This window comes from Colobus angolensis, unplaced genomic scaffold (assembly GCF_000951035.1).
Source record: "Colobus angolensis palliatus isolate OR3802 unplaced genomic scaffold, Cang.pa_1.0 Scaffold369, whole genome shotgun sequence".
Lineage (NCBI taxonomy): Eukaryota > Metazoa > Chordata > Mammalia > Primates > Cercopithecidae > Colobus > Colobus angolensis.
Window position 1 is genome coordinate 255,774 of NW_012117032.1, and position 27,040 is coordinate 282,813.

The window sequence follows — 27,040 nt, forward strand, 5'->3', positions numbered from 1 at the left end:
TCTTATATCAGATGCAACAGGCTTTAAGCCAACAAAAGTAAAAAGTGACAAAGAAGGGTATTATATAATGGCAAAGGGTTCAATTCAACAAGAAGACTTTACTAAATGTATATGCAGCCAACATTGGAGCTCCCAGATTCATAAGACAAGTACTCTTCAACCTACAAAAAGACTTAGATAGACACACGATAATAGTGGGGGACTTTAACACCCCGTTGACACCATTAGACAGATCATTGAGTCAGAAAACTAACAAAGAAAAACTTGAGCAATTGGACTTATTAATAAACATCTACAAAATACTCCCACCATCAACCACAAAATATACATTCTTCTCATCTGTGTATGGAATATACTCCAGGATTGATCACATGCTCAGCCATAAAGCAAGTCTCAACAAATTTTTAAAAACTGAATCCAGTAGCACATCAAAAAGTTAATTTACCACCATCAAGTAGGCTTTGTTCCTAGAGTACTATATTGGTTCAACATACACAAGTCAATAAATGTGATTCACCACACAATTAAAAACAAAAAACGTCTGATCATCTCAATAGAGGTGGAGGAAGCTTTCAATAAAATCCAATATCCATTCATGATAAAAACCCTCAACGAACTAGGTGTTGAAGGAATATACCTCAAAATAATAAGAGCTATCTGCAACAAACCCACAGCCAATATCATACTGAGCAGGCAAAAGCTGGAAGCATTCCCCTTGAGAACTGGAACAAGACAAGGATGTCTACTCTTACCACTCCTATTCAACATAGTACTAGAAGTCCTGGCCAGAGCAATGAGACAAAGAAAGACATAAAAGGCACCCAAATAGGAAAAGAGGAAGTCAAACTATCTCTCTTCATTGACAATGTAATTCTATACTTACAAAACCCTAAAGACTCCACCAAAAGCCTCCTGGAACCGAAAAATTGCTTCAGTAAAGTTTCAGAACACAAAACCAATGCACAAAAATCAGTAGCATTTCTATACACCAGTAACATTCAAACAGGGAGCCAACTCAAGACTACAATTCCATTTACGATAGTCAAAAATAAATAAATAAATAAAATACCCAGGAATACACCTGATGAAGAAATGGAAAGATCTCTACAAAGTGAGCTAAAAAAACACTGCTAAAAAAATCATAAATAATACAAACAAATGGAAAAACATTCCACGCTCGTGGACAGGAAAAATCAATATTGTTAAAATGACCATACTGCCCAAGGCAAACCTCAGATTAAATGCTATTTCTGTCAAACTACCAACATCATTTTTTTCCACAGAATTGGAAAAAACTATTCTAAATTTCATATGGAACCAGAAAAGAGCCCCAATATCCAAAGCAGCCCTAAGAAAAAAAGAACAAAGCTGGAAGCATCACATTACCCAACTTCAAACTATGCTGTAAGCCTACAGTAACCAAAACAGCCTGATGCTGGCACAAAAACAGACACATAGGCCAATGGAACAGAATAGAGAACCCAAAAATAAAGCTGCACACCTACAGACATCTTATCTTTAACAAAGTAAACAAAAACAAGCAATTGGGAAAGGACTCTCTATTCAATAAATGGTGCTGGGATAGCTGGTTAACCATATCCAGAAAAATGAAAGTAGACCCCACTTTTCAACATGTACAAAAATGAACTAAAGATGGACTAAAGACTTGAATGTCAGATCTCAGACTATCAGAACCCTAAAAAAAAAACCTAGAAAACACCATTTTGGATATCAGTGTTGAGGGAAGTATTCATGACTAAGTCTTCAAAAGCAATTACAAGAAAAAACAAAGTGGGACCTAATTAAACTGAAGAACTTCTGCAAAGTAAAATAAACTATCAACAGAGTAAACAGACAGCTACAGAATGGAAGAAAATATTTGCAAACTATTCCACTGAAAAAAGTGTAATATCCATTATGTATAAGAAACTTAATTCAACAAGCAAAACACAACCCCATTAAAAAATGCCAAAGGACATGAACAGACACTTCTCAAAAGAAGACATACAAGTGGGCAACAAACATGAAAAAATGCTCAACATCGTTAATCATTAGAGAAGTGCAAGTCAAAACCATAATGAATACTACCTCATATATGTCAGAATGACTATTATTAAGAAGTCAAAAAACAAGAGACGCTGATGAGGCTGTGGAGAAAAGGGTACACTGTTGATGGAAATGTAAATTAGATCAGCCACTATGGAAAGCAGTTTGGAGATTTCCCAAGGAGCTTAGAACTACTCTTCAAATCAGCAATTCCATCACTGGGTATACATTAAAAAGAAAATAAATCATTCTACCAAAGAGACACACACATATGTGTTCATCACAGCACTATTCGCAATAGCAAAGACATGAAATCAACCTAGGTGCCTATTAGTGTTGGATTGGTTAAGGAATACATGGTACCTACACACCATGGAATACTGTGCAACCAAAAGAAGGAATTAAATCATGTACCTTTCTGCAACTTGGATGCTCTAGAGGCTGTTATCCTAAGCAAATTACGACAGGAACAAAATACCACATGTTCTCACCTATATGTGGGAGATAAACTTTGGGTACTCACAGACATAAAGATGGCAAAAATAGACACTGGGGACCACTAGAGTGGGGAGGCAGAGAAAGGAGAAAAGATTGAAAAACTAACTCTTGGATACTATGCTCACTACTTAGGTGATGGAATCAATCAAACCTCAACCTCAACATCATACTTTATACCCTTCTAACAAACCTGCATATGTACCCTCCGAGTCAAAAATAAAAACTGAAATTATTTAAAAAATAAAATAATTCCAATTATTAGGCCTAGGAAATCTCATTAATGCCAAGGTTGTGTAGAGTTAGGCCTTGCATGCACATCACCTGGCCTTCTGAGAAACCTAGAATGAGAGCTTTGGAAGACATCAGGAATTCTCTATACTCAAATAACTTAATCATGAGAGAGACATGTGTAGACAAAGTTTTGGTTTCATCATAACTCAGAGTTAATAGTGATACTGTGGGAATCCCTCCTAGCCATAAACTTACACTTACCCAAACAGCTTCCCTGCCTCTAAATCATGCCCTAGGTGTGGCTCCTGCCTACTCCAAAAGCTTATGATAATCCCAGGCTGACATGATTTGATTAAACAGTAAACAAAAAAGACTGTAGTTCTGTGATAATTCTACACCCTCATAAAATATTGAATATTTGCCTGTGACTATTTCTTCCTCAACAGATCAAATGTCATCTTCAAAATAACTCTATACTTCCTTTAAGGCTCTTATTCATTCAACTAACATTTTGTTACCTGCATACAGTATATATCTAGCTTAGTATTTTTAAAACTCATGAATTAAATTCACATGGAAAGCGTTTGGTTCTTGGCCAAATCACACTCTTCATGAAGTGGGGAGAAAGTACCATTTTAGAGGCTGGGGTTTTTCTACCTCAGTTTATGGTTATTCTAGTGTTTATTTACTCGTAACATGTTCCTGAAAACAATAATTCTCTATTATAAAAGCTAATTTCTCATGTAAACTTAATATTTAGTTGTATTCGTCTTTATTAATTCCCTTAATATCATTATTTATATATCAGATGTTATCCAGAACATATAAGAGAAACAATTCTTCGTTTTCTTTTTTTAAAGAAATCTAATGAAGTACTAAGCCATCCATTAGTGATATTTAACCCAACAATCAAAAATACTTTCTGAAGGGTGTAGAATTGTGAGATGAAATTTTACAGGAAATAATTATTCCATACAAATGTTGGACAATTATATTTTCAGAGAAGACTGCAAATGTGCAGGTCAGAAGTCTACCATGTCATTTTCAAAATTAATTGCTCTTTTGCAGTTTTCAAGAGCTGTAAACTGATTATCTATGAGCTTAACCTGTAGACAGCCTCGGAGGAGAAGCCAAAGAGAATGAAAGAAGCAAGAAAAAGATAGTGTCCATTCATCAAAACGTCTCATCTTAGACATTTCATCATCACATGCCCCTAGCATATCAGAGTTGGAAAGACCCTTGGAATCTCCCTAACCCAATTCCCCCATTTTGTCTGCTAAGAAACTGAAGCTGAGAGAGGCTGATTGAGCAAAGGATGCACAGCAGAGTCAAAACTGCAACTTCGTTCTCTTGACTCTGAATACAGTTGCTTTTGCTATTGTATCTCATTGTGTTTAAGATTTTAGTGGCTAAAGAGAGAGATTATGTGATGGAGAACCATCAGGAGGAGAAAGAAGATCTGGAGAGTGGGGAGAAGGATTCTCGTCCCATTTTCCATGAGATACTCCCTAGGGCCTCTTGCCTTTCTGATGACAATGATAATATTACCTCCTCATGGAGTTGTGTGTATCAGAGAATGACAGCTTCCCTCAATCCCCAGCACCTCTCTATTCACCTAAGGCCTTTTTTAGAGATAGGTAATAGTTTGGGGTGGTTTATGAAGAGCGCCTAGTGTAATGTGGGGGATTCGGAACATTGGTTATTCCACAGAAGAGAAGAAAGCTAATGGCCCATGAAATGGTGGCCAGGAGAGAAGAGTAGGGTTTTGGGTTTGAGTGGGAACAGTTAAAGAGTCAAACCATGAGTTCCATATATTAATGACTAGGATCCAAATTCAGGGTGCCAAGCTCACGTTTGCTAAAGGGTTGAAGGGTTTTGGCTCAATTGTCCTGAGAGAATATCCTATTTCTCTCTGCCTATATTGACAGATACAGAAAAGTGACTGGAGGAAACTCTACTCCTGATTTCACAATTCCAGGTAAAACAAGGAGCAAATTCCACTCCACGATTCCTAGAAAAACAATTTCTCTAACTTTTTTGGGGAATGAATGTTCTTTCTCCCATATCCCTCTTTCTAGTACAAACTTCAAACCAGCTCAGGTTACTCTATGACTTATACAGAAAAATTCTTAAGGGATTGGCCCTTATCTATTATTTCTGGACTTTTTTGGGAGAAGGGGTCTTCATTATTTGTTGCTTAACTAAGCACTTCAGCCAAGAAGAAAAACATAAATAAAATCATTAGCCAAAGAAATATTTACAATACCTGGTTTTCTTCCACTAGAGCAGAATTGGCAATTTGCTCCTGTAGTAAGAGATTGTGGCTGAAGAGTTGGGAAACTTTCAACTGAAGAAATTAAAAAAAAAAAAAAAATGTTAGCACCTCCCTGTTCTTAGCTCCACCCTTTGATTCGGTTTCACAAGCATGTATACTCTTTCTTTCAGGCTTATTTTAGCCAGAAGTTTCAATAAAAAGACAGAGACAGTTAAGGGTTTGCCTGAATTATTTAATTACTCACACTTTCCATCTCTGTACACATGTAGAGACCTGGATTCTGACAAATTATAACTCATCCTTTCTTGGCTTGATCCTTTCTCTAATCTGCCAACAGAGAATATTTGGTTTTCCCTGGTAGTATTTTTTTTTATATATGAAACAAAAATAGAAAGCTTCAAATTAGTGGAATAATAATGATGAATGAAATTGAAAATATTACTGAATTATTTATTTATTTTTGTTGTGTTTGTTTTGTTTTTTCTAGAAATAGGGTCTCACTCTGTCACCCAGGCTGAAGTGCAGTGGTGCAATCATATTTCACAGCAGCTTCTAACTCCTGGGCTCAACTGATCCTCCCACCTCTAGCCTCTCAAAGTGCTGGGATTTCAGGCATGACCCATCATGCCTGGCCTTTATTGTAAACCTGTTAAAAACCGCTCTCAGTTATTATGTGAAAGGCACCCCGGAAGATTTTCTGTTCTCGTTTGTAGCATTGGTGTAGAACCCAGAGCATAACTCGAATGAGTGGGATGTCTGTTCTCCCCACGAGCAGGGACAAGGGTTTTGGATCAAAATTTTAGATACCATTATTGGGTCGGATGTTAGTTCATCATTTTCTGGTTCTCTTTTATTTTTCCCTAGAAATGCTTTTTTACTCCTTATTTATTACAAAAGAAAAATAACAGGCCATTTGTTTCATTTGCATGTGTATGGAGGAATGGGTAGGGGGGTCATGGGGAGAAGGATTGGAACAGGAGGACATCTCCAGGAGGGATTAAGAGAAAGAAGGAGCCTCTCTATTTATAAAGTATTTGGTATATTTTTCTTCACGTAGTTCCTGATTTTCTCTTCACAGAGGCACACTTATTTTCTGACAAGATGGCTCAGAGTTTAATATTTGAATGTTGATGTGGAACCGAGGGCAGAATGTTACTCTGGATTTCACTAGGGAATGAGATGTGCGCTGGAAAGTTCCATGATGCCTGCCCAACTTTGCACTGAGCAGATATGATTATCCAAGGATGCCTCCAGGACTACTATTAGACAAAAGCATCATATAGAGCCTCCAGAAAGAAGGACTGCTCACCTTGACTGACAGCAGTCCACCACAGTGACTTGGGCTGCAACACCACACAGCATGAAGACTTCCTTGTGTTGCTTGTGTTATAGTAAAGGCATCAATGAAGATTTTGCGGATTTGTGGAACAAATGGTTTCATCTTTCTTCAAGTCAAAGATTAAGTTTTATTCATTTTTTTCCCTCAAAACCTTTTCCAGATTTCTTCCTCACTTCTTGATTAAACTCCCTATGTGTCAGGCCATTCTTGCATTGCTGTAAGGAAATGCCCGAGACTGACTAATTTGTGAAGAAAAGAGGTTTAGCCGACTCACAGTTCTGCAGGCTGTACAGGAAACACAATGATGGCATCTACTCAGCTTCTGGAGAGGCCTCAGGAAGCTTACAATCATGACAAAAGGCAAAGCGTGGAGGGGGCAGGCACATCATATGATAGAAGCAGGAGCAAGAGAGAGAGAGAGTTGGGGGAGTTACCACACACCTTTAAGTGACCAGATCTCATGAGAACTCACTATCATGAAGATAGCACCAAGCCATAAGGGATCAGCCCCTAGGACCCAAACACCTCCCACCAAGCCCTACTTCCAGTATTGGGGATTACAATTCAACATAATATTTGGCCAGGGACAAATATCCAAACTATATCACCCTACTATAGATATACTGCCTACAACAGTAAAATCATAGTTGTACCTTATTTTGTTGCCTGTTGGGGGACTAGGAAAGAGAAAGGGGTAATCATATACTCAGTTAATCATACAGTATTATTAGAACAATTTTGTTTGTTTGTTGTTTTTATTTATGACCCTGTGTGTATATTGCAACATGCACATATATTACTAGTAAAGACAGAGTAATAGGAACTAAATGAATAGGGAACAAGAGTGGAAGGAAGACTTTTCACTCTAGTCTTTTTTATGATACTTGATGTTTGGGTCATGTGAATTTATTAGGTATTCAAAAAATTTGGAAACAGAGAGGAGCATCAGATGCATCAATATTATCTTAGTAGGAATCCAGAAGAAGAAAGTGGATCAAATGGCTCCAAGCAATTGAGTAGATAATGGCTGTCTTAGTCAGTTCAGGTTGCTGTAACAGAGTACCATAGATTGTGTGGCTTAAACAACAAACATTTATTTTTCATAGTTCTGGAGACTAGTAGTCTGAGAAGGGTATTCTCGCCTGATCAGGTTCTAGTGAGGTCCTCTTCCTGATTCACAGATGACTGCCTTCTTGTTGTATCCTCACATGATAGACAGAAAAAGATCTGGTGCCTAGAGCTCCTTATAAGGGCAGTAATTCCATCATGGATTCTGCCCTCATGACCTCATCTAACCCTAATTTTCTTCCAAAGGAACCACCTCCAAGTACCACCACATTTGGGATTAAAGTTTCAACATATTAATTTTGGGAAGACATACTCAGCCCATTGTGATGGCTGAGGTTTCCCAGAACTGAAACGAGATACAAGTTTCCAGATAGAAAAATCTGCTGATGAACAAGATAAACTTTTTAAAATATAATTTTTAAAATATCCTTAATGTAATGAAGTATCAAAAAAAAACAAAAACAAAAATATTAAAATTATAAGGAGCAAGAATTATCTTAACATCAACTTTCTTATCAACAATTTTGGGTACCAAAAAGACAATAATGTCATACCCTCAAAGTGCTGAAAAGCACTTTGAACCCAGAATTGTGTATCCCTACTCTAACTCAATAATGAGAGTTAAATATGGATACGGGTATTTTAAGACTCATGATAATTCACAAAGTTATCACCTATCACCTTGCAGAATTATGAAAGCACATAGAAAAATGAAATTAAAAGTAAGTAGAAGAATGCAGGAAACAGCAACTCTTGATTTTCAGGAATGTCTGATTAGAAGAAATATACACCATTATGCAAGTCTTAAAAAGTTAACTGAGTAGTTTTCTGGGATTCATGTTTGACCAGCTTACAGTGAGACAGTTTTATTGCTGACAAAGATAAGAAAGATCATAATCACTAGTATTTATTAAATATTATATATGCCAAGTATTCTTTTAATTGCTTGATATATAAGAACTCATTTAGTCATTATAGCAATATGACAAAAGCAGGTTTTCTTTAATTTTTACTGAGAGAAAACTGAAGCAAAAAGAAGCACCATGGTTGGCCGCTGGTTAAGCTACTTGTAAGTGTTACAACTGGGATTTGAAGGCAGAGAGTCTAAGTCTTGAGGCCACTTCTTTAGCTACCATGTTCTAGTGGGTCAAGCATCCCTGCCTGCCATCGAAGGGACTGTGGTACATTTCCAGGATCCAGCCACACTCCTGCAGCCAGACTCTGTTGTTCAGACCCCCAGCCTACAACTTGCCTTATTTCTCAGGTCTTCAATTATGTTCTTCTCTGCCTCTGACTCACTCAAAAGCATTCACTGCTATTAGAAACAAACACCCGTAGAAGGAGCCATCTTATGTTTTCCCTTCTGCTCTTGCACCCAGTCCATCACCCATCTTCACTGCTTGCAACTCTCAGCTCAATGACTGAGGCCTTCTTCTGTGTCTGGACCACTGGACTTGGTCATTAATCCTGGTGTCCTTCATGTTTAGACACTGGTTTCCCCAAAGGACTCTAACTTAGACTATTCTGAATTGCTATGTCTTTGCTGCTGTGAGAAAGCAGCTCTAATCCATTTTTCATACAACTCCATCCCACTCACCCTCAACATTGGGTCTTTTTGAATGAGGGTAGTTATTATGCCTTGGATCCTTCATCCTGTCTATTTTTTCTGAGTTCTCACAAGTGAGTCATGGTGCTCTACTCCTAGGCGTCAAGGTATAATAGGTCTATGATCTGCAGACCTAATGAAATGACAACAAATGTATTGTTGTTTGGAAGCAGGTTTATTTATTATATACTTGCAATTGAATATAAGATACAGACATATGTATGTGGTATGTATTGCTAGAAATGCATATAACATATATTTGCCTATTGTTTAATGTTTTTTCTAGATATTTATTCTATAGAAGGACATGGAGGGATACCTACTTATTCTTCACTATGAGAACAAGTAAAGGCATTTTTTAGATAGGAAATTAACTGATCATCTGCTTCTATAACTGTATTAGCTACATTCAATAGACAGTGAGCAATAATTTTAAAACTCACCATTATATAAAATAATAAATAACAAAGTAAAAGTTGATGTTATAAAAATAAACTGAGAGTAAGGAAAATCTAAAAGGGCTTCATCCCATTTTAGAAGACCAAATGATTAATGGCATTGTCATGTTATAATGGACAATTGTCTAATTATTTCCGTGTTTTTATTTAGTGTGTAGCAGAAGTTGTTCAGAAGAACAGAAATACGTAGAAAACATCTCTAAATTTTTGGCAATTTGAAATAGCAATTCTGAGGCACACAGCTCATCCACAAAAATCTTTTGCAGAAACGGCACGTTTTGGTTTTAGGGTGAGGAAAATTTGCCAAAAAATAAAATGCACTTGGTTATTTTATGCATAATAAGGAAAAGAAAAGGATGATCTGCCACAAACTGTGGGCCTCCATGACCGGTTCTCCCTGACATAACACCTCCTGTGCCAGCGGCTGCTTCAGTGCCCTCCTCATTCACATCCACCATGGCTTGGTGGAACACTTCAGAAAGAAACAGGTCGTTCCGCTCCGACATCCCTGAGAAATTGGCCTGTCTCTTGTCGAAGGCGTCTTCCATGCCCATGCTTCTCAGAATGGATTTGAGTTCATAATGCTCTTCTAATTTGAACTGGGGTATGTATACCTCAACATCATCTTCAGCCATTGTGTCTTTGCTGGTCCACTTGTTGAGTTTGTCATAGGTTATTTCACTTTCCAGCTGCAAAGCAAAACAAAACAAAGCAAAGAAAATACAGCAAGTATTAGAACAGAAGGAAAACAACTTTAGGTCTAATATTAAAAATCAGTGACTTTATTGTGGGTGATATAAAAAGTTAACAGATTGGTCAGGTTTTTACAAGAAGGTAATATGTATGACATAGTTAAGGCTTTGAGTGAAATGTAGAAGTATGCCATATTTACTATCAACTGTTTCATATATTTCCGTGAGAAATTACCACACCTTTTGTAAGGAGTATATATTCATCTCATGAAAGGTAGGTTTAGCCCCAGAAACTTGAATATCTCAATGTCTTACCAGTTCCAAGCCAGTGGACACATCAGCAATTTCATCTGGAAGCAACAGGAACATGCTAACATCTCCAGCATATGGGAGTTCTAGAATCTGAGCCTTCAGGTCTTCTATGTATCCAATGTTTAGCTTTTCACGCAAGTACATCATCTGCACAGGAGTGTGCTGAGTCTAATATTATTAAAAAGCAAAATATGGAAGTTGGTTATAAGATATCAAGAGATTTAAAATTAGACATAAAGGAGAATGGGTTCTACTTTAGTGTTGGATAAATGTGGTTTTTTTGTCAACAAAATAAAATATTTGTACATCCTTAGTGGGTACTCTGATGTTATTAGCTTGTTCAACTTTATGTCCTTTATTTAGTAAGATGGACAACAATGGTGATGACAACCATAATTATAAAACACTTGTTTAGTTGTTACTATGGGCCAGGAACTCATGTCTCAATATTTACAGCCCTCTGAACTAAGTGGTAGAGTCAACGTTTGAGTCTGGGCATGTATAATTAAAAAGCCATGGTCTTCCCCTCTACCTATAGTGTTTCTTGAAAGAGTCAAATACTTCTAAGTAGCAAGTCATGTAGGAAAATGAATGAGCGGTGTCTAATTTTTCTGACTGTATCTTGTCAAAGGCCCTAAAATATATACTAGGAAGATATATTTTGTTGTCTCATACCGAGTTCACACGGAAAGGATAAAGCCCATTTAGTTTCTTCTCAAATGGAGTTTTCCACTTTCCTTTGAAGTAGACAGCATTCACCAGGACCATCCTGGTATCCCCATCTACAGAACCTTCAGGTAACAAGTTTAGGATTTTGCCTACAGAAAACATAACATATATTTAGGTTTCATAATCAAGAACTGTGAAATTTACTTACTGAATCTTCTGAGTAGCCATCAAACTAAATTCATCAAATCGCAGAGATATTGATCTTCAAGCTAAAGTTTTTCTTTAGATTTGTTTAAAGCAAAATTAAAATTGAAACAAATTTCTCAAAAGGCTTGCAAAATCCAAGAAAAAAATGAAGAAATAACGTATTTAAAATTTAGACCTCCTATCAAATTTGGAAAGGAGATTTTCACTTCCTTTTATATTGCTTACTCAAATCTTTGCAGTTGAAAGTTATTCAGATAAGAAGGAACTGAAAGAGAGGCTCTTAAGGAATATTATAGTGCCTTTCTACAATATATCATGTACTGCAAGATCTGGTCTAGACAGTTTGAGGATCTGTGTCACTCATTTATTCAAAAACATTTTTTAAAAAATATGCTAGACCTTAAATAAGAATAGTGCAGATAAAAGAGATGAGAAAGGAATAATTATCCTGGATGAGCCTAGAACAGTGGGAAAGACATTCAAAATCAGTTGTGGAATGCTGTGTAATAAATTCTGTAATTGAGCTAAATAATATAAGTACTATGACCATACAGAGAAGGGAGTGAAGGAGTGAGCCCGAGAAGATTGACAGAAACAGTGACAACTGAGTGTGATCATTTAAAAAAATGAAATTGGCTTAAGAAGCAGTCTGCCTATAGTTAGTACTTGCTCTGCAGTATTCCAAGCATCAAAATATATTATTTTAATATTCTATTAGGTGGGTTTTATTAGTGTCATTTTATACAAAAGGACACCACTAGGTTAGCAGTCTTCCCAAGGTTACGATGCTGGTAAGCTTGTAAAAATTCTGCCTCCACAGTCAAAACTACTGACAAATACAAGACTCTTAACAAATTAATAGGTCAATGTGGTTTTGAAGTAGGAGGTGGGACCTGACTCTGGAGGCAGGGTTTAGACACCAGACCAAACTGAGGGTTAGCTAAAACAGGGACCAGGGACAGGGTGGAAGCAGTGTGCCATGTCAGTTTACCATTGTGATGGCAACACCTTGGAGTTACCACCTCTTTCCGTGTCTGTGGCAATGACCTGATGACCCAAAAGTTACTCTCCCTTCCCTAGAAATTTCTACATAAACTGCCCCTTAACCAACATGTAATTAAAAGTAGGTATAAATATGACTGCAAAACTGCCCTGAGCTGTGCGTTTCAGCACAGTGCCTGGGGTAGCCCTGCTCTGCAGGAGCAATCATGGAGCTCTAACATTGCCACTTTAGTAAAGCTGTTTTCTTCTACCCTACCTCCAGCTCACTCTTGAATACTTTCCTGGGTGAAGCCAAGAACCCTTGAAGGCTAAGCCCCACTTTGGAGCTTGCCTGCCTTGCATCAGTTTCACCTTCAATGTATTCATTTAATAGATGCATTCAATATATTTCCCAAGCTATTAAAATTTTTGGTTAGTATTGGGGTATAATAATGTGTGATGTGTGTGATAAAACTAGTATTCGATCATAACATGATGAAACATTCTTACAAAAGCTGGTAAAACAATCTGCCAAAATAGCTGCTTGGCATCTTGGCAAAATAACTGATTGACTTACAGACATTTAGCACAATGTCTAAAGAGAAAAACAACTCATGCCATCCTTTAAAGAATGCAAAACTTCCATTTGTCTCTTTAATTTTGTTCTCCATTTTGACTGAACTTTTATTGATTTAAATCATCTTTCTCTGCTTCCTTTATGTCAATGGTCTGTCGATATTTTAGAACAGTATTTCAAAATCCACAGTGAAAATGAAGAACTAAAAGGAAACCAATTATTTTCAGATAAACAAAAATATATATATTTTTAGAATCCCATAGAACTTAGTTTATGTGCATTTTCCATTGTGGTAAGTAATAAACCAAGACACTAAACTATTTATTGAAACAATGTCTTAAACATAAGAGTTAAATGAAAATCCTTAAAAAAATAAGTTATTAAAATCTTTAAACATCCAACTGGGGAATTCTGGAGTTAGACTAAGGATCAGAAGAAGAAGCAACCCTGGCTCTACCGCTGCCAGTGGCATCTTAGGGGAGCCAGTTAACCTCTTGGGGACATGGTGCTGCAAACACAAATTGATAAGAAGGATAGGAGCTCTCTTAGGACATTTCCAATCCTAACAGATCATAAATGAATGAAATACTTACACAATTCTGAATTCATAATCATCTCTATTTCTTAGAAATACATTTATATGTTATTATTCAACGATTGTTTACTGAAGGCCTACAACTCTACCTGGAAATTCAGAAGAAAGAAGGATTTTCACTGTCAGCAAAAAATTGTGCAAATTTTTGTGGGGACACAGGACAAGTGTGACATACTGGCCCTACCCAAAAATAATTAGAGCCTGAGAGGAAAAGCAAAGCAAACTAACAAAAATCAGTTCCATAATTGCTTAAGGCCGTATATGGCTAACATTAACATGACTTGTGAAGCTGAAAAAGCAGATGAGGAGACGAGAAGAAGAAAAGATTAGGAAGTGATTAGGAGACACTTCCAGGAAAGAGTAAGACTTTGGCTGCAACTTAAACTGCAGCTTTAATCCTGTAGTTGAGGCATCCGCAGAAGCAAAGTCTAGAGGCAGCAATGAGTGTTTATGGGAGCTCCAGGGGCCAGTGGTAGCCAAGGACAGTCAACTGGATTACTGAGAACTTGAAAGTCAAGGTAAAGAACAAGACCTTCTCCTGAGGACAGTAGAAGGTCACTGACAGTTTCTAGTGTGGGAATAGCATAAGTGTGTTGCATCACCTCTTTAATTTTACCTCCTTCCCTTGGCCCTCCACACTCCAGTGAGACCAGACTCTATTCTTCTCCTTAGGGTTACCTCTGGACCTTTGCATATCCTGTGCACTCGGTCTGGAAATCTCCCCCCAGGCACATGCCCTCCACCTGGCCAGCTCCAGTCTGTCTTCCCAATTACAGTTTAAACATTTTTAAATCGAGTCAGATGCCTTTCCTGTGTACTCCCACATAGCACCTGTACTTCTCAATAAAAGCACTGACTACCACTGTATAGCAATTGCCAACATGATTGAACTCCTCCTCTGTAAGCTCGATGGTGGCAGGATTTACCATTTTTATCTTTATCTCCACATATAGTTTCTGGCACATGGTGTGTGGTGGATAAATATTTGTTGACTAAGTGAATGAACTTAATTGAACTTAATGAATGAACGAATTTAATGAATAAATGATGCAATGAACTAAAATATACAAAGGGAGGTAGGAGCCTGTGAAAGAATTAACAGCATGAGTTAAAATGGTAGACTCGACTTAGATAATCAAGGAGGGATGAAGCAGAGACCAAAAAAACTTGCCGGTGGATTGGCTTTGAATGGTGAAAGAGAAGAAACAGTGAAAATAATTTTATGATTCTTCCCTCCTCCACTGCCTGTATTCTTTACAGCTCATACCATTTACTAAGCTCAGGGTCAAGCCTTGTTTTCTTTTTGTCCACAGTGGGCTTAGACTCACAATTATTTCAATGCTCATATTTCCTATTTTGAAAGCTTCTGCTTCCTTTCATATTCTATCCTCAAGCAATATCCAAAATCAAGTATTTAAGTACTAAACATGTATCTTCTATTAGTAGATCTCAATTATTTCCTCTCAGTTAAAACACGACTGAGCTAATCAGGAATAAAGTTACATCCACCACAGTAACTAAAGTTGGACAAATTGTAAAGGGGTGAGGGCTAAGTTCATGGATGGGAAAAGATAGATCAGAGTTTTCTAACTGGAAAGAAGAAAAGAAAATATTTTCTTGGTTTTACCTTGGGTTTGAGTCTTGACCCAGGAATTAATCTTTTTTCTGGCTTCTTCTGCATATTCTAGGAAGTCTACTGCCTGCGGTTCTGAGGAGTAATATTTCTGACAGAGTCGAATATATTCCTTTAAAGCAAGAAAACGACAGAAGTTATATAAAATGCATACCAAACAAGCCATGGCATAATTGTGAATTACGGTCTTCCTATTGAGATTAGGATACCTGGGGTAGGGTGGGAGTGGAGGTTGGCTATGGAAGGCAGGTGCTGAAGGGGGAAAGAGTGCAGACCCCTTTGTCCACACTCCCACCCCAACTCTATCCACCTTCTTGCACTCTTTGCATTATAGAGACAGAAAAAAAGGAAAGAGATTTGGCTTGGGGGATAGTGTCTCTGGAAAACAGTTGTATTTGTTTTCCTGATTTATGACTCTGCAATTGGGACATTTGCAACAGGAAGAAGAGGAAGCCCCAGAGGGTACAGGAGGGGCAGGTGTTATGCCAGGCCGGCCCTAGGGAGCTGGTGTGGAATTCCAGTTCTGCTTTTATGAACTGTAGAATTGTAGAGAACTGCTTTGAAAGTGACTTCATTACTTGTTTGGGATCCAGCCATTTCAATGACAGGTTTCACTTACTTCTCTGAAGCTCGCAGACTTCTCACCAAACAGTTTATTGACACTTTCCAGTAAATAATTCCCTGTGGATGCATTGATTGCAGAGCTGAGAGAGCGGAAGGATGAATGGATTTTATCTGCAGCTTGTGCCTTGAACAGAAAGAAGGGATTCTCTATATATAACACAGGACTACTAAACAAGACCGTTCTTAAGCCGTGATAATAGTTTTTGAATACAATCATGAAATGCTATCTTGATACATACTTTATTTTGGTACTTTAGAGGGATCTTTGAGAAAATTATTTCGATAAAGATGTGGTGCATTAAAACGAATAAGGTGAATTGTAATTTCTTTCACATTTTGCTGTGTCTATGGATTGGATTTAACCAGGAGGTGACCAACAGCCTAGAAGAAAGGCCCCTTTTCAGTTTCCTAAACGTCAAGGTCTCTAAGGAATTTGTGTTATATTTATAAGATGGATAAGCTCTGGGGATCTAATGTATGGTATAATGGCTATAGTTAAGAAGACTGTGTTCATTAATAGTTACAGTTAATAAAACTGTTTACTTGAAATTTGTGAAGAATATATTTTTAAGTGTCCTCACTATACATACACACATACATACAAATGGTAGTTATTTGTAGTGATGGATGTGTTCATTAATTTGACTGTAATAATTTCACAATGTATAGGTACAGCAAGTCATCACACTGTACATCTTGAACGTGTATAATTTTTATTTGTCCATTGTACCTCAATAAAGCTGGCAGGAAGGAAATGTTGCCTTAGTGATGATCTTACAACGTTCATATAGCTTCTCTAGTTACCTATTTTATGGGGCAACCTATGCAGTGGGAAATACGGGTTTTAGTCAACCACAAAAGTGAATGGTAATTTCAGTCCTCAACCTGAAGTTTGTAAGCACCATGTCAGATACAGGGGTTGGTCACAGTAGCAGCCTGTCCTAGGGCAGGGTCAGAGCCCTCCTGATGGACCGCCAGGTACTGCAGGACACCTGGCGGAATCTCCACATGATCAGGGTCCTGTCCACCTCCTCTAGCCCATAATTCCCTGGGCAATGGGTAGAAGGAGTGTCAGAGTGCCCAGGAAGAGAGCTGTGGGAGATACCTCTTCATAGTCTACCTCATAAGCGTGACTGCGGAAGTTGGTTACCAACAGGAGCAGTCTATATTCAGGTTCTATAACTTAACTGGATAGCTGACATTTAAGGAAATGGAGTATTGAGGAAATGTATTACTCCCAGAGATAGCTGATTGATTAGTAGATTAGATGAGAGAGAAGACAGATCATAGATGATAGACAACACAGATAGATAGGATTGATAGATGTATGATAGATAAGATAGATGAGAGAGATCAATGACAGATGATAGGTTAGATATATAGAAGGAAAGATATCTGAAGGTCAGTGATTTCTCATGCAATCATTGGGCCTGACCTTCCGCCATTTCTCAATTAATTGTCAGTCCCTACCCTTTCTCCTCTGGAAATCCTCATCCATACACATGTATTCTAGGAGTCTCTGCTGTGGATTTATAATAAATAACACATACCTCACCAATGACAGAGGGGTGTGAGAGAATTTAGAAATAAATAGGCTTGACCTAAAACTCATGAAGTCTGGATTCTTTCCTGGCTCTCGTTATGCATATCACCTTAGGATATGTTTTTCTTAATGACTCTGAGTCTTAGTTTTCTTTCTGTGAATGGGGAAGGGTATATTCGCTTCCTTCCCAGTCTAACACTGTGAATTTAAGACAAGAAGATTGCAAAAATAAACCACAAAAGAAATATGGACCAATAAGTCAGATACCTGCAAAATCGCGTCAGGATAAGTACCCTTCTGGATCTGCTGCATGAACCCACAGCTGGTCAAGTTCTCTGGAGTCACAGGGGTAACTGCATTGGCTCCCACTTCATTAAACTGAAGCACCTACAACCAGAATTAGAGAAAATGGTTACACTTGCCCGTGGATTTACTGAACTTTTAAAACGGATGACTATCAGGTAGCTCTAAAATGGTCGTAGATCATTTCCCTGCCCTTATACGTGGGGAACAAGCATAGATACTCAATACTCTTTCTGTGTAATATAAAAGTATCAGCCAACCTAAATTTCCTTTATAGAAAACAGCATGAGGTGTTTTAGATTAATTTATATCCTGGCCATTTTGGAAAACAAATTGTTATTATGAGATGATTTAAAACCTCTTACCCAAATTATCTAAATTATATCCAATCAATAAATGGCCTTGAAAATGCCAGTATTTTGAAGAAAGTCACAAGGTTAACTCAGAATCTTGTGCGTCTCTCTCTTTTCAGTGGCCTTATACACAGAATCCTTTCAATCTGTCAAAAACTATAAGCCAGAGTCAGCTAAAGCATAAAAACAGTTCACGAATAGTGACAGGATTCACCTAAAATATTTACACATACCACATTCATACACAGAGAAATTAACGTCCATGTGAGGGACAAGTTGGTCTGGTGACATGTGAATCTCTTTGTATGGTAAGTAGGCAGTTCCGGCTGACACAGGGAAGCTGGCAGCAAGGACTGTCCCCTCTGAAGCTGCCTCAGATCCCCTTCCCACAACACTGCTGCCTGCCCGCCTTGGTCTGCCAGTCTTAATACCTGTAAACTGGCCCTGCCTTCCAGCCACCCACCCCTTCCAACCTTCTTGGGAACCCATGGTCCTGCAGCACCTCCCTATGGGGTCCCTGAGGAGAAGCCGATCTGGTAAGTGGCTTGATGGTTGGGGTTCTGCTAATAAAGTTAATGAAGGCAGCCTTGTCCAGCAAGTTGGTGAATTTCTGGGCTAGAGGCAGAGATGTTAGAGTTTGTGAGGTCTTTCTCTGCTCTTTGAGTCATACATCGTAACTCCTGCCTAGTATTCTCTGAAAAGAAGTGGTGCAACTCTGCCCTCACATAAAAGAAGAATATTTCCTGCCACAGCTTGGCTAGTTTTCCTCCCTTCCAAGGAAATTGACCCTTGAATCAGGGTTCTCTCAGCTAGCACTAAAGCCTTCCCGAATCAGCGTTAAAGTCACTCAGGGAGATGTCCCTGCAAAAGTGGGACTGTGAGCTGCCCCCAGTCCATGCCAAGGCCACGGAGAAAACAGTGAGGCAGTTTGGCCTGGATGGGTCTGTTTCCTCACTCTAAGGAAAAGAGCTTGTACCCTAATTCCCACAGACCTACGTGTCCAGGAGCTTATGCCTTTTATTTATTCTTTTCTTTAACTACAAATATACCACTTCTAACAGCTACAGCAATTCTCAAATGTGTGGCCTCTTCTTGCCCCGATTCCCTCATCTGTAAAATTAGTATGGTAATCATCGTACCGACCTCATAGTATTTTGTCTTATGTGAGTAAATTTATGAGAAGTTCTTAGAAAGATGCCTGGCTAAGGCACTAAATAAGTATTGGTTGTTATTACAATGATGGCTACTAAGTGTCTTACGTTGTATCTCTAAGCTTCACAACCGTCTTGCATGCTACACATTTTTATTCCCATTCTGTAGATGAGAAAACTGAGAGGCAAATGGTTTCAATGTCCTCACACACACGTAGTAAGGAATAAAGCCATGACTCAAACACAGATAACATCTGTCCCCACAGTCTGTTTCTTTCTCCAAGCCAATCAATGTCTTTTTCTTTTTATTTGGGAAGCAATCATATTAACATTTGAGTTTCAAAATCTACACATGCAACAGAGTTGTAAAAAGACTATATAGAGTCTCAAAAAAACAAAACAAAACAAAACAAAAAACTATGTAGCATCCTTGCATAGTCCCAAAGGCTTAAAGCACTTCTTAGATAGAGAAAAGCTGTCATGTGTCCAGAGTGACCGGTTTATTTTCCCCTAGTACCAAAATCAAGATTTTTACTTTAAAAGCCCAGAGCACTTCATTTAGCATTTGCTCCCAAAATATATTGCTACTAATTCCTTTACATTTAAAAACAAAACAAAACAAACAAACAAAAAAAACCTAGGCCGGGTGCGGTGGCTCACGCCTGTAATCCCAGCACTTTGGAAGGCCGAGGCAGGTGGATCATAAGGTCAGGAGTTTGAGACCAGCGTGACTAAGATGGGAAACCCTGTCTCTACTAATACAAAAACTAGCCGGCATCGTGGCAGGCACCTGTAATCCCAGCTACTTTGGGAGGCTGAGGCAGGAGAATGGCTTGAACCTGGGAGGTGGAGGTTGCAGTGAGCCAAGATTGCACCACTGCACTCCAACCTGGGTGACAGAGTGAGACTCCATCTCAAAAAAAAAAAAAGAAAAAAAAAAAAACCTAAGACCTGGTGTTTCTAAAGTTTTTGTGCCAATTTACTATCTTTATTCTTTCAAGGCAAAAAAGAAAACATAATGGGAAAAGAATATTGCAAAAGACTACTTGTGTCAGGGAGTTGAGCAATTGAGTTTTGTTGTAAGTCTCAATGTTTAAACTGTCACAAACAAAGAGAGTGATTCACCCATCCCTTATCTTCCTGCAGCAAGATTGGCCAATGCTCTCTCTGTGAAACTTCAAACTTCAAATGAGGCCCACCTTACACGGGTCACCATGTGCATGGAAAGAATGTATTTACACTCAGGTACATTCTTGTGGGAAACGGAAACCAGCCGGCAGCATCTTGGTGTGACTGCATGCACAATGCATACTTGTCCTTAAAGCATTTAATGTTAATGTTTGTGTTTGTGAATGCAAGAGAATTTTAATGATGTGATGGCCACATCGAGGTCACTAACCTGGGAAATAACATGATCGCAAGAATTTTGTATGTGCTGAGTGACTGACTACTGCATGGTGATTGCCGTGTATAATTGAAGTAGTCCAGCATAATTTCAAGGGCCCAGACTCAGTGGAAAGAGTTTCCTGACTAAGTCCATGTCCATTCACCAAGGAAAGCAGGCAGCGGCCTTGCAGAAATCCCTCATGATGATGTTGTGCATCCCATCCACCTTTGTTTTCAGGGCTGGCCATGCATAATGTCAGGTCTCATTCTGCTACCGTGACCTCACAGGCATGATCTTCTGCAGCTACAACACTATCCATGCATCTCTGTGGGTATAGTGAGCACCACCGTGGTATGTTTTTCTTCCCTTTGTGATACCCTCCTAACATTATTGGGAGGAATTCTTCATAGGAATAGGGAACAAACACCACAGTGGCAGAGCAATGGGAAGGAGCCCAAGCTAGGAGTCAGGAGACAGTGGGGCTTCACTGACACCACCAGGGCTCTCATCTGTAAAATGATATCTGTCTTAAAACTGGATGAGATAATGGGTACGACACACTCACTTTGAAAAACAAGAATATTAAATTATTAAAATATAAGATGCGGCCACTCATAACTTTTCCAGCCTTGCAGGCTGTTCAACTCCGATACGCCTTCAACAGCTACAACTGAGGGATTTTGGGGTTTGGCTGTCTTACAGATTTGAATCTAAGGAATTCGTGTTGTGAAGATCAGTCCTGCATTATCTGTGGTGATTGCTGACCTCCTGAGTCACATGTCTTTAGCATAAAACAAGAGCAGTTCTCCAATTCCATTCAGGAACCACTCGGCCCCCAAATGTGGAGCTTCAGCTCAAACTCACCTTGGCCATCTGGTCTTGGGTGCTGCCCCTGGAGCCCATGTAGACCATGGCCATGGTGGACGAGATGCTCCATGGGGAGAAGAAGAGGTTCTGGGTGGGGCTTGCTTTTGCCAGATGCTTGAATAAATTGAGGGCAAAGAGTGTGTTTGCCACACAAAGGTCCTCCATTGTTTCAATCTAGAAGCAAAGAGAGGAAGAAAAAAGCAGCTCTGAAACACGAGGTAACATTTTGGGTGAGGTCAGCACAGTAGGACAGGCTGCACTCTGTGGAGGGACAGATTCCCTCTCTGTTCTTCCTCATGGGACAACATGAGGCAGGGCAGGGACAGCTTCTTGGACATGCCACCTGTGCAGCTGTAAAAAGCCCCTTGTTTGGCCAAATGCCCTCCTATCGCCATCTTGAAATCCTTGATAATTTTAAACAAAAGGCCCACATTTTCATTGTGCACCAGACCCTGTAAATTACATAGCCACTCCTGAGATACATGAAGTGTTTTCTATGATGAGCAGTGACACTTTGTGACATTCCATAGAATAACAATGATAATAAATAGGGACAGGAGTAGGAATTGAAGCCAGGTTGGCAGACCCTAGGGTCATGCTCTCAACTTCGGTGCTGCCCCCACAAGCACACTGCACACATCCGCACCACACACACTGCCACACAGGAAGACACACACATATTGAAATGCATGTCACCTGCATACATACCTTGTTGCATCTGGTAAGATGGTCAATCTTCTTTCTACTTTCCTGCTTCTAAAGTGGCTTGGACTCATTGTTTGAAGGTTTGGACTTTCATCCAGCCCCTATCCCAACACTCCTTCCCTATATGCACCACACATACCACAGCCTTACTAAAAAAGACTTCCTATACTGGGGAGTTTATTACTGGGAGGACTAGAAGACCCCCTTCTTCTGCCACCCCACCAGGTAGAAAGTCAATGCCGGGCAAGATTGCAGGGATAATCCTTAATCCCAGGCCTATGAAACTTGTATATACACCAAGGTATGAACCATCTGAGACCTTCCCTGACCTCAGGCTTTGCAGGCAACTGAATGCATGCCCACACCCAAGGTGTGTGTGTTTTTTGGTCCTGACCAATGATCGTCTTTCCAGCTGTATGTTTTGCTTTCATCGAAGCTTGAAACTTACCCTGTAATTATCAAAATATATCAATATACCAAACAATGCTGATATTCATCACCCCTCAGGAAACCTTCTTATGACAATACCTTCCCAGAACTGGGGAGGGGTTGGTACAAGTACCCAGGAGGAAGCATGTCCTCTGGCTCTGGTCTTGGCTGTCTACACCTGTGGTCTCCCACGGCAGGGCTCTCCAACAAGGACCAGTGATCACTTCTTTCTTGTGTGAACCCTTGGCTCATGAATGCTTTTTTCTTTTTTTTAAGAAAGTGTTTGGAATTTGTTTGTATTAAAATGTCTCATTTTGAATACAACCAGACTACTTTATCAAGAGAAAAATAGTAAATTAAATAAAATGTATCCCTAAAACTCTCTCACCTCCTCTCCTCATTTAATCTTTACAGAATCTGTGTGAGGTAGAGGTGATTCTCCCTATTTTATAGATTATATCCTGATGCCCAGAGACATTAAGTAACTTGTATAATGTCACACAGCTGGTAGGTAGTGGAGCAGGGATTCAAGCCCAGGTCTGCCTGAGGAAGCCCACCCTTTCCAATGTTCCACATTGCTTCGTTTGGTGATGCATAGCTTCACTATGAAGTGTAAGAGCTTAAGCAAGTTGTAGTGCAAGAAATGCTAGAAAGAGGAAGTCAAAAGAAAAAAGTAGTAAACTTGTAATTCTACTAGAAGGCTTATTACGAAAAAAAAAAGTCACTTTTTTTTTTCTCTTGCTTCATCATAGATACTAGATTACATTGGATAGCTCAAAAATTTGTTCCTCTTCCTCTTAAAATTTAAAATTATCTAAATAATTAAATAGATTTATTGTATAGATTTCTAAAATTAATTATCTCAATATCTTTTGGAAACAAACTGAGTATTAATAACATGAATAAAATCTTTCTCCATCCCCAGGTGAAAAATGTAAATAAGAGATCAGAGCCAGAAAAGTAAATTTAGACTTCTCCCATACCTAAATACATGATTCTTTGTAACAATTCATACTGGATTCTTTGTAACAATCCACATAGTAACTTTGATAGTAAAAATATTTAACTCTAAAGACAAACTATCAGAAAGTTCTGTTAATACTAAGTTAGAATTTAAGGTAACTTGATAAAGAAAAAAAGTTAATAAGAACAGAATCAAATTGTCCTGGATGCATTTACTTCTTTCAAAAAATAGTTTCAATTATATTTTTAAATAAGATGTAATTAATTACATTTAACGTAAAAATAATATTTGATGTCTATATGGCAGTTACCAAATTCCTTCAGCTCCCTTTTCAATTTGCATAATTACCTGTCCAGTAAGGCTCAGCAATTTCTGTAATATGAATGAAAATATGAAAATAGAGATTGCACAGCTCGTCCATTTCAGAAGCCTAGACTGGATCACAGACTTCTGATTCCAAGTCTAATGCTTTCCTACAAATTTTTCAAGTAAGGTCTGAGAGCTTCATAATTTTAGAAACCTATGAAGGCACCCATATACAGTGTTTCCTGACTCTCAGATAAGGCCACACTTTATGTTTGAATGAAAATCTTTCAAAACAATGCAAAATTGAAGTAATGGAGTATTGTGAAATACCACAGCCTCCTGGAACAGGTATATCTGTTGTGAATTTTTTTGACATTATAATAATTTATATGATCTCATTAACTTCCAAATATTATTCTCTTAATTAAGGTTTAATAGTATTACCGGGATGAATTAATGGGAATAATATGCAGGGCTGGGCTTCCTGGCGGTGCTTGTGTTGGTTCCTGCAACACAAGTTGACAAATGCACCACTGAAACTTGGCACAGGGAAGGAAGAATTTGGGAGGAGTCACCAGGCACATGGACATTGTCTCTCACCCTATTGGCCCTGGACGTTAGATTGGAGTTTGCTGTAGCATTTAAAATACATTTTGTTTACAATTAGACAGTGGAAATATTTTGAAATTGATCACAAAAATTAATGAGAACTGACAGAAAACAACAGTTTCAAGGGAACATCTCATCAAATACTGCTACATTTCCCCCAACAGAATTAAGATAGCTTTCGTAATGAATAAGTATCTTTTTATAGGGTATTAAGTTATTTACTGAACCATACTTCAGTCAACCCTGCAACTAGTTTGGCTGATTATTCTCATTCACTAAACTGACCCATGATTGAACTAAACTCAATAAACATATTATTGCTGCTTAATTTTTGCAATTCCTGCTTTTTCATTTAAGATGCAAATGAAGTCTTCTTTTCCTATTATTTATATACAATGTAGAGATTACATTCAATTGCTTAAATGAAAATATTTTAATGTATCTAGCTGTTTCCATCAAATTTAGTGTCAAACAGTAGCTAGCAGAGAACATATATATTCTAACCTGTTCAATAAAATTGACATCACAATCTGAATGTACATTTTGTTTTGGTTAATGCTACATAGGTATTTGTTGGCTTCTGAGATTCAAAATTAAACCTTATAAACTTAATTTAAATCTTGAAAGAAACTATTTTCAATTAAACAACTAAACAAGAAAACACCACTTAAATTTTACTCCCCCTCTACAAACACCCCACATCCAAATTTTCAATCTATTAATACCAGCATGAGGGAAGAGAAAATATGAAATCCTATTTCCCATAGAGGTGGCATGGAAATCACTGAAATACCTGGTTGTTCTCTGGTTATTCTCTGAGTTGCTGTCTGACAGGCAATGCTCCTCTGAGAGTTGTTACAGTTCAGACATGGTAATGACTGGTTTTATACAGCTCTGCCCCTCCCACATGGCATTTTTTTTCTCTCTCTCTCTTTTGATCTGTGTCCTTTGAGTGATTCAACATTTTACTCAGGAAGACATCATTAGAATAGAAATACTTGTTTGTAAAGGCATAGTTTAAGAAATTTTGGGAGAGGATGAGGTCACTCTGAAACTTAAGAATTTGTCAATATCTACACATGCCTGTGAAAATTAGCTAAAATCTGTCAGCCCCCCATTTCAAGATTTCCCCCACTATACTTGTGCTCAAGGGTAGTATCAAATTCTACAATACTCCTTTTAGCTTTGGACAGCCAAGGCCTGTGGGCTTCTTCCAATATACACATATCAGGAGATTTACTCTCTCTTTTGAGCCTAGGGAGACCCAAGTGACGCTTAGGGCATAGGAGGGAAGAAAAAATCCACCTTTGTCTTTCTTAGAAATTCTCTATTTTAAATTGTCTTACATTGTCTCAAGCTGTAATTTTCTAAATAACTCTGTTTCTACCCTAATATCCTGACAAAAGAATAATTTTTCATGTTCTCTTGATTATAAAATAGATCTTATGGCCGGGTGCGGTGGCTCATGCCGTAATCCCAGCACTTTGGGAGGCCGAGGCAGGAGGATCACTTGAGGTCAGGAGTTTGAGACCAGCATGGCCAGCACAGTGAAACCCTGTCTCTACTAAAAATACAAAAATTAGCTGTGCGTGGTGGCGCACGTCTCCAGTCCCAGCTACTTGGGAGGCTAAGGCAGAAGAATCACTTGAACCTGGGAGGCAGAGTTTGCAGTGAGCTCAGATTGTGCCACTGCACTCCAGCCTGGGTGACAGAGTAAGACTCCATCTCAAAAGCAATAAAATAAAATAAAATAAAAACAAAACAGATCTTATCTTTTATTAGGAGCCATTGACCCTTTTACATGTGTTAATGCCCCTTGGTCCTCAATGCTCTTCTCCTGTGAGTGCGCAGGAGTCTGGTGGTGAGCTAAGTCCCTTCTTTCTTTTCAGCCTAGGTCCAAGAAGACCCCTCTGGAAATGTCTATGTGACCAATTATCTGTTTAACTGTTTTTTTTTTTTATTTTTCTGAGACCGAGTTTCACTCTTGTTGCCCAGGCTGGAGCGCAATGACGCGATCTCTGCTCACTGCAACTCCCGCCTCCTGGGTTCAAGTGATCCTCCTGTCTCAGCCTCCTGAATAGCTGGGATTACAGGTGCCCGCCACTGCACCTAGTTAATTTTTAGTAGAGACAGGGTTTCACCATGTTGGCCAGGCTGGTCTCAAATTCCTGACCTCAGGCAATCCGCCCACCTCGGCCTCCCAAAGTGCTGGGATTACAGGCGTGAGCCACCGTGCCAGGCCTGTTTAACTGTTTTTTAACCACACATTGACAGCTCAACAAGTTGGGACAGATATCAACGTACCTAGAACTTCCGCCACCCTTTCCTTCACTCACTTTTCAGGTGCTACTCTTTCTCACCGTATTATTTTCATTCCAGTTATTCCCAAGAGGAACGTCATGCTTCTTTCTCCCCACTGACTCACCTATGAGGTTTGATTCACACCCCATAACTCCCATGTAGTCCATTCTGACTCCTACAACCCTCAGTGAACTTCTACGTAGAACTGCAACTTTCAGAGTTGAGGATGTAGTATAATAATCGTGTGTATTCTGACAATACCATCTCACTTAGGATCTATCCATAAATATATACTTGGTTTCCCTTGAGCA

General features: G+C 38.7%; 1 protein-coding gene across 3 annotated transcripts in view; it reads right to left on the bottom strand.

The window, feature by feature from the left end:
* The window catches only part of SERPINB2 (serpin peptidase inhibitor, clade B (ovalbumin), member 2), a 46,510-nt gene extending 21,222 nt beyond the window's left edge, over nt 1–25,288 (bottom strand). The window contains exons 1-10 of one of the 3 annotated variants that reach the window (XM_011953573.1): nt 25,222–25,287; nt 22,938–23,195; nt 21,413–21,589; nt 17,622–17,741; nt 15,807–15,935; nt 15,182–15,299; nt 11,201–11,343; nt 10,529–10,693; nt 10,136–10,210; nt 5,042–5,122 (exon numbers count right to left, since the gene is read on the bottom strand). In XM_011953573.1, coding sequence (XP_011808963.1) covers nt 5,042–5,122; nt 10,136–10,210; nt 10,529–10,693; nt 11,201–11,343; nt 15,182–15,299; nt 15,807–15,935; nt 17,622–17,741; nt 21,413–21,580 — 999 coding nt within the window. In that variant the 5' untranslated portion in view covers nt 21,581–21,589; nt 22,938–23,195; nt 25,222–25,287. Of the gene's footprint in view, nt 1–5,041; nt 5,123–9,219; nt 10,211–10,528; nt 10,694–11,200; nt 11,344–15,181; nt 15,300–15,806; nt 15,936–17,621; nt 17,742–21,412; nt 21,590–22,937; nt 23,196–25,221 lie in introns of those variants that run through there. The other 2 variants (XM_011953575.1, XM_011953574.1) reach the window with 2 other exon arrangements.
* Nucleotides 25,289–27,040: the final 1,752 nt, after the last annotated feature.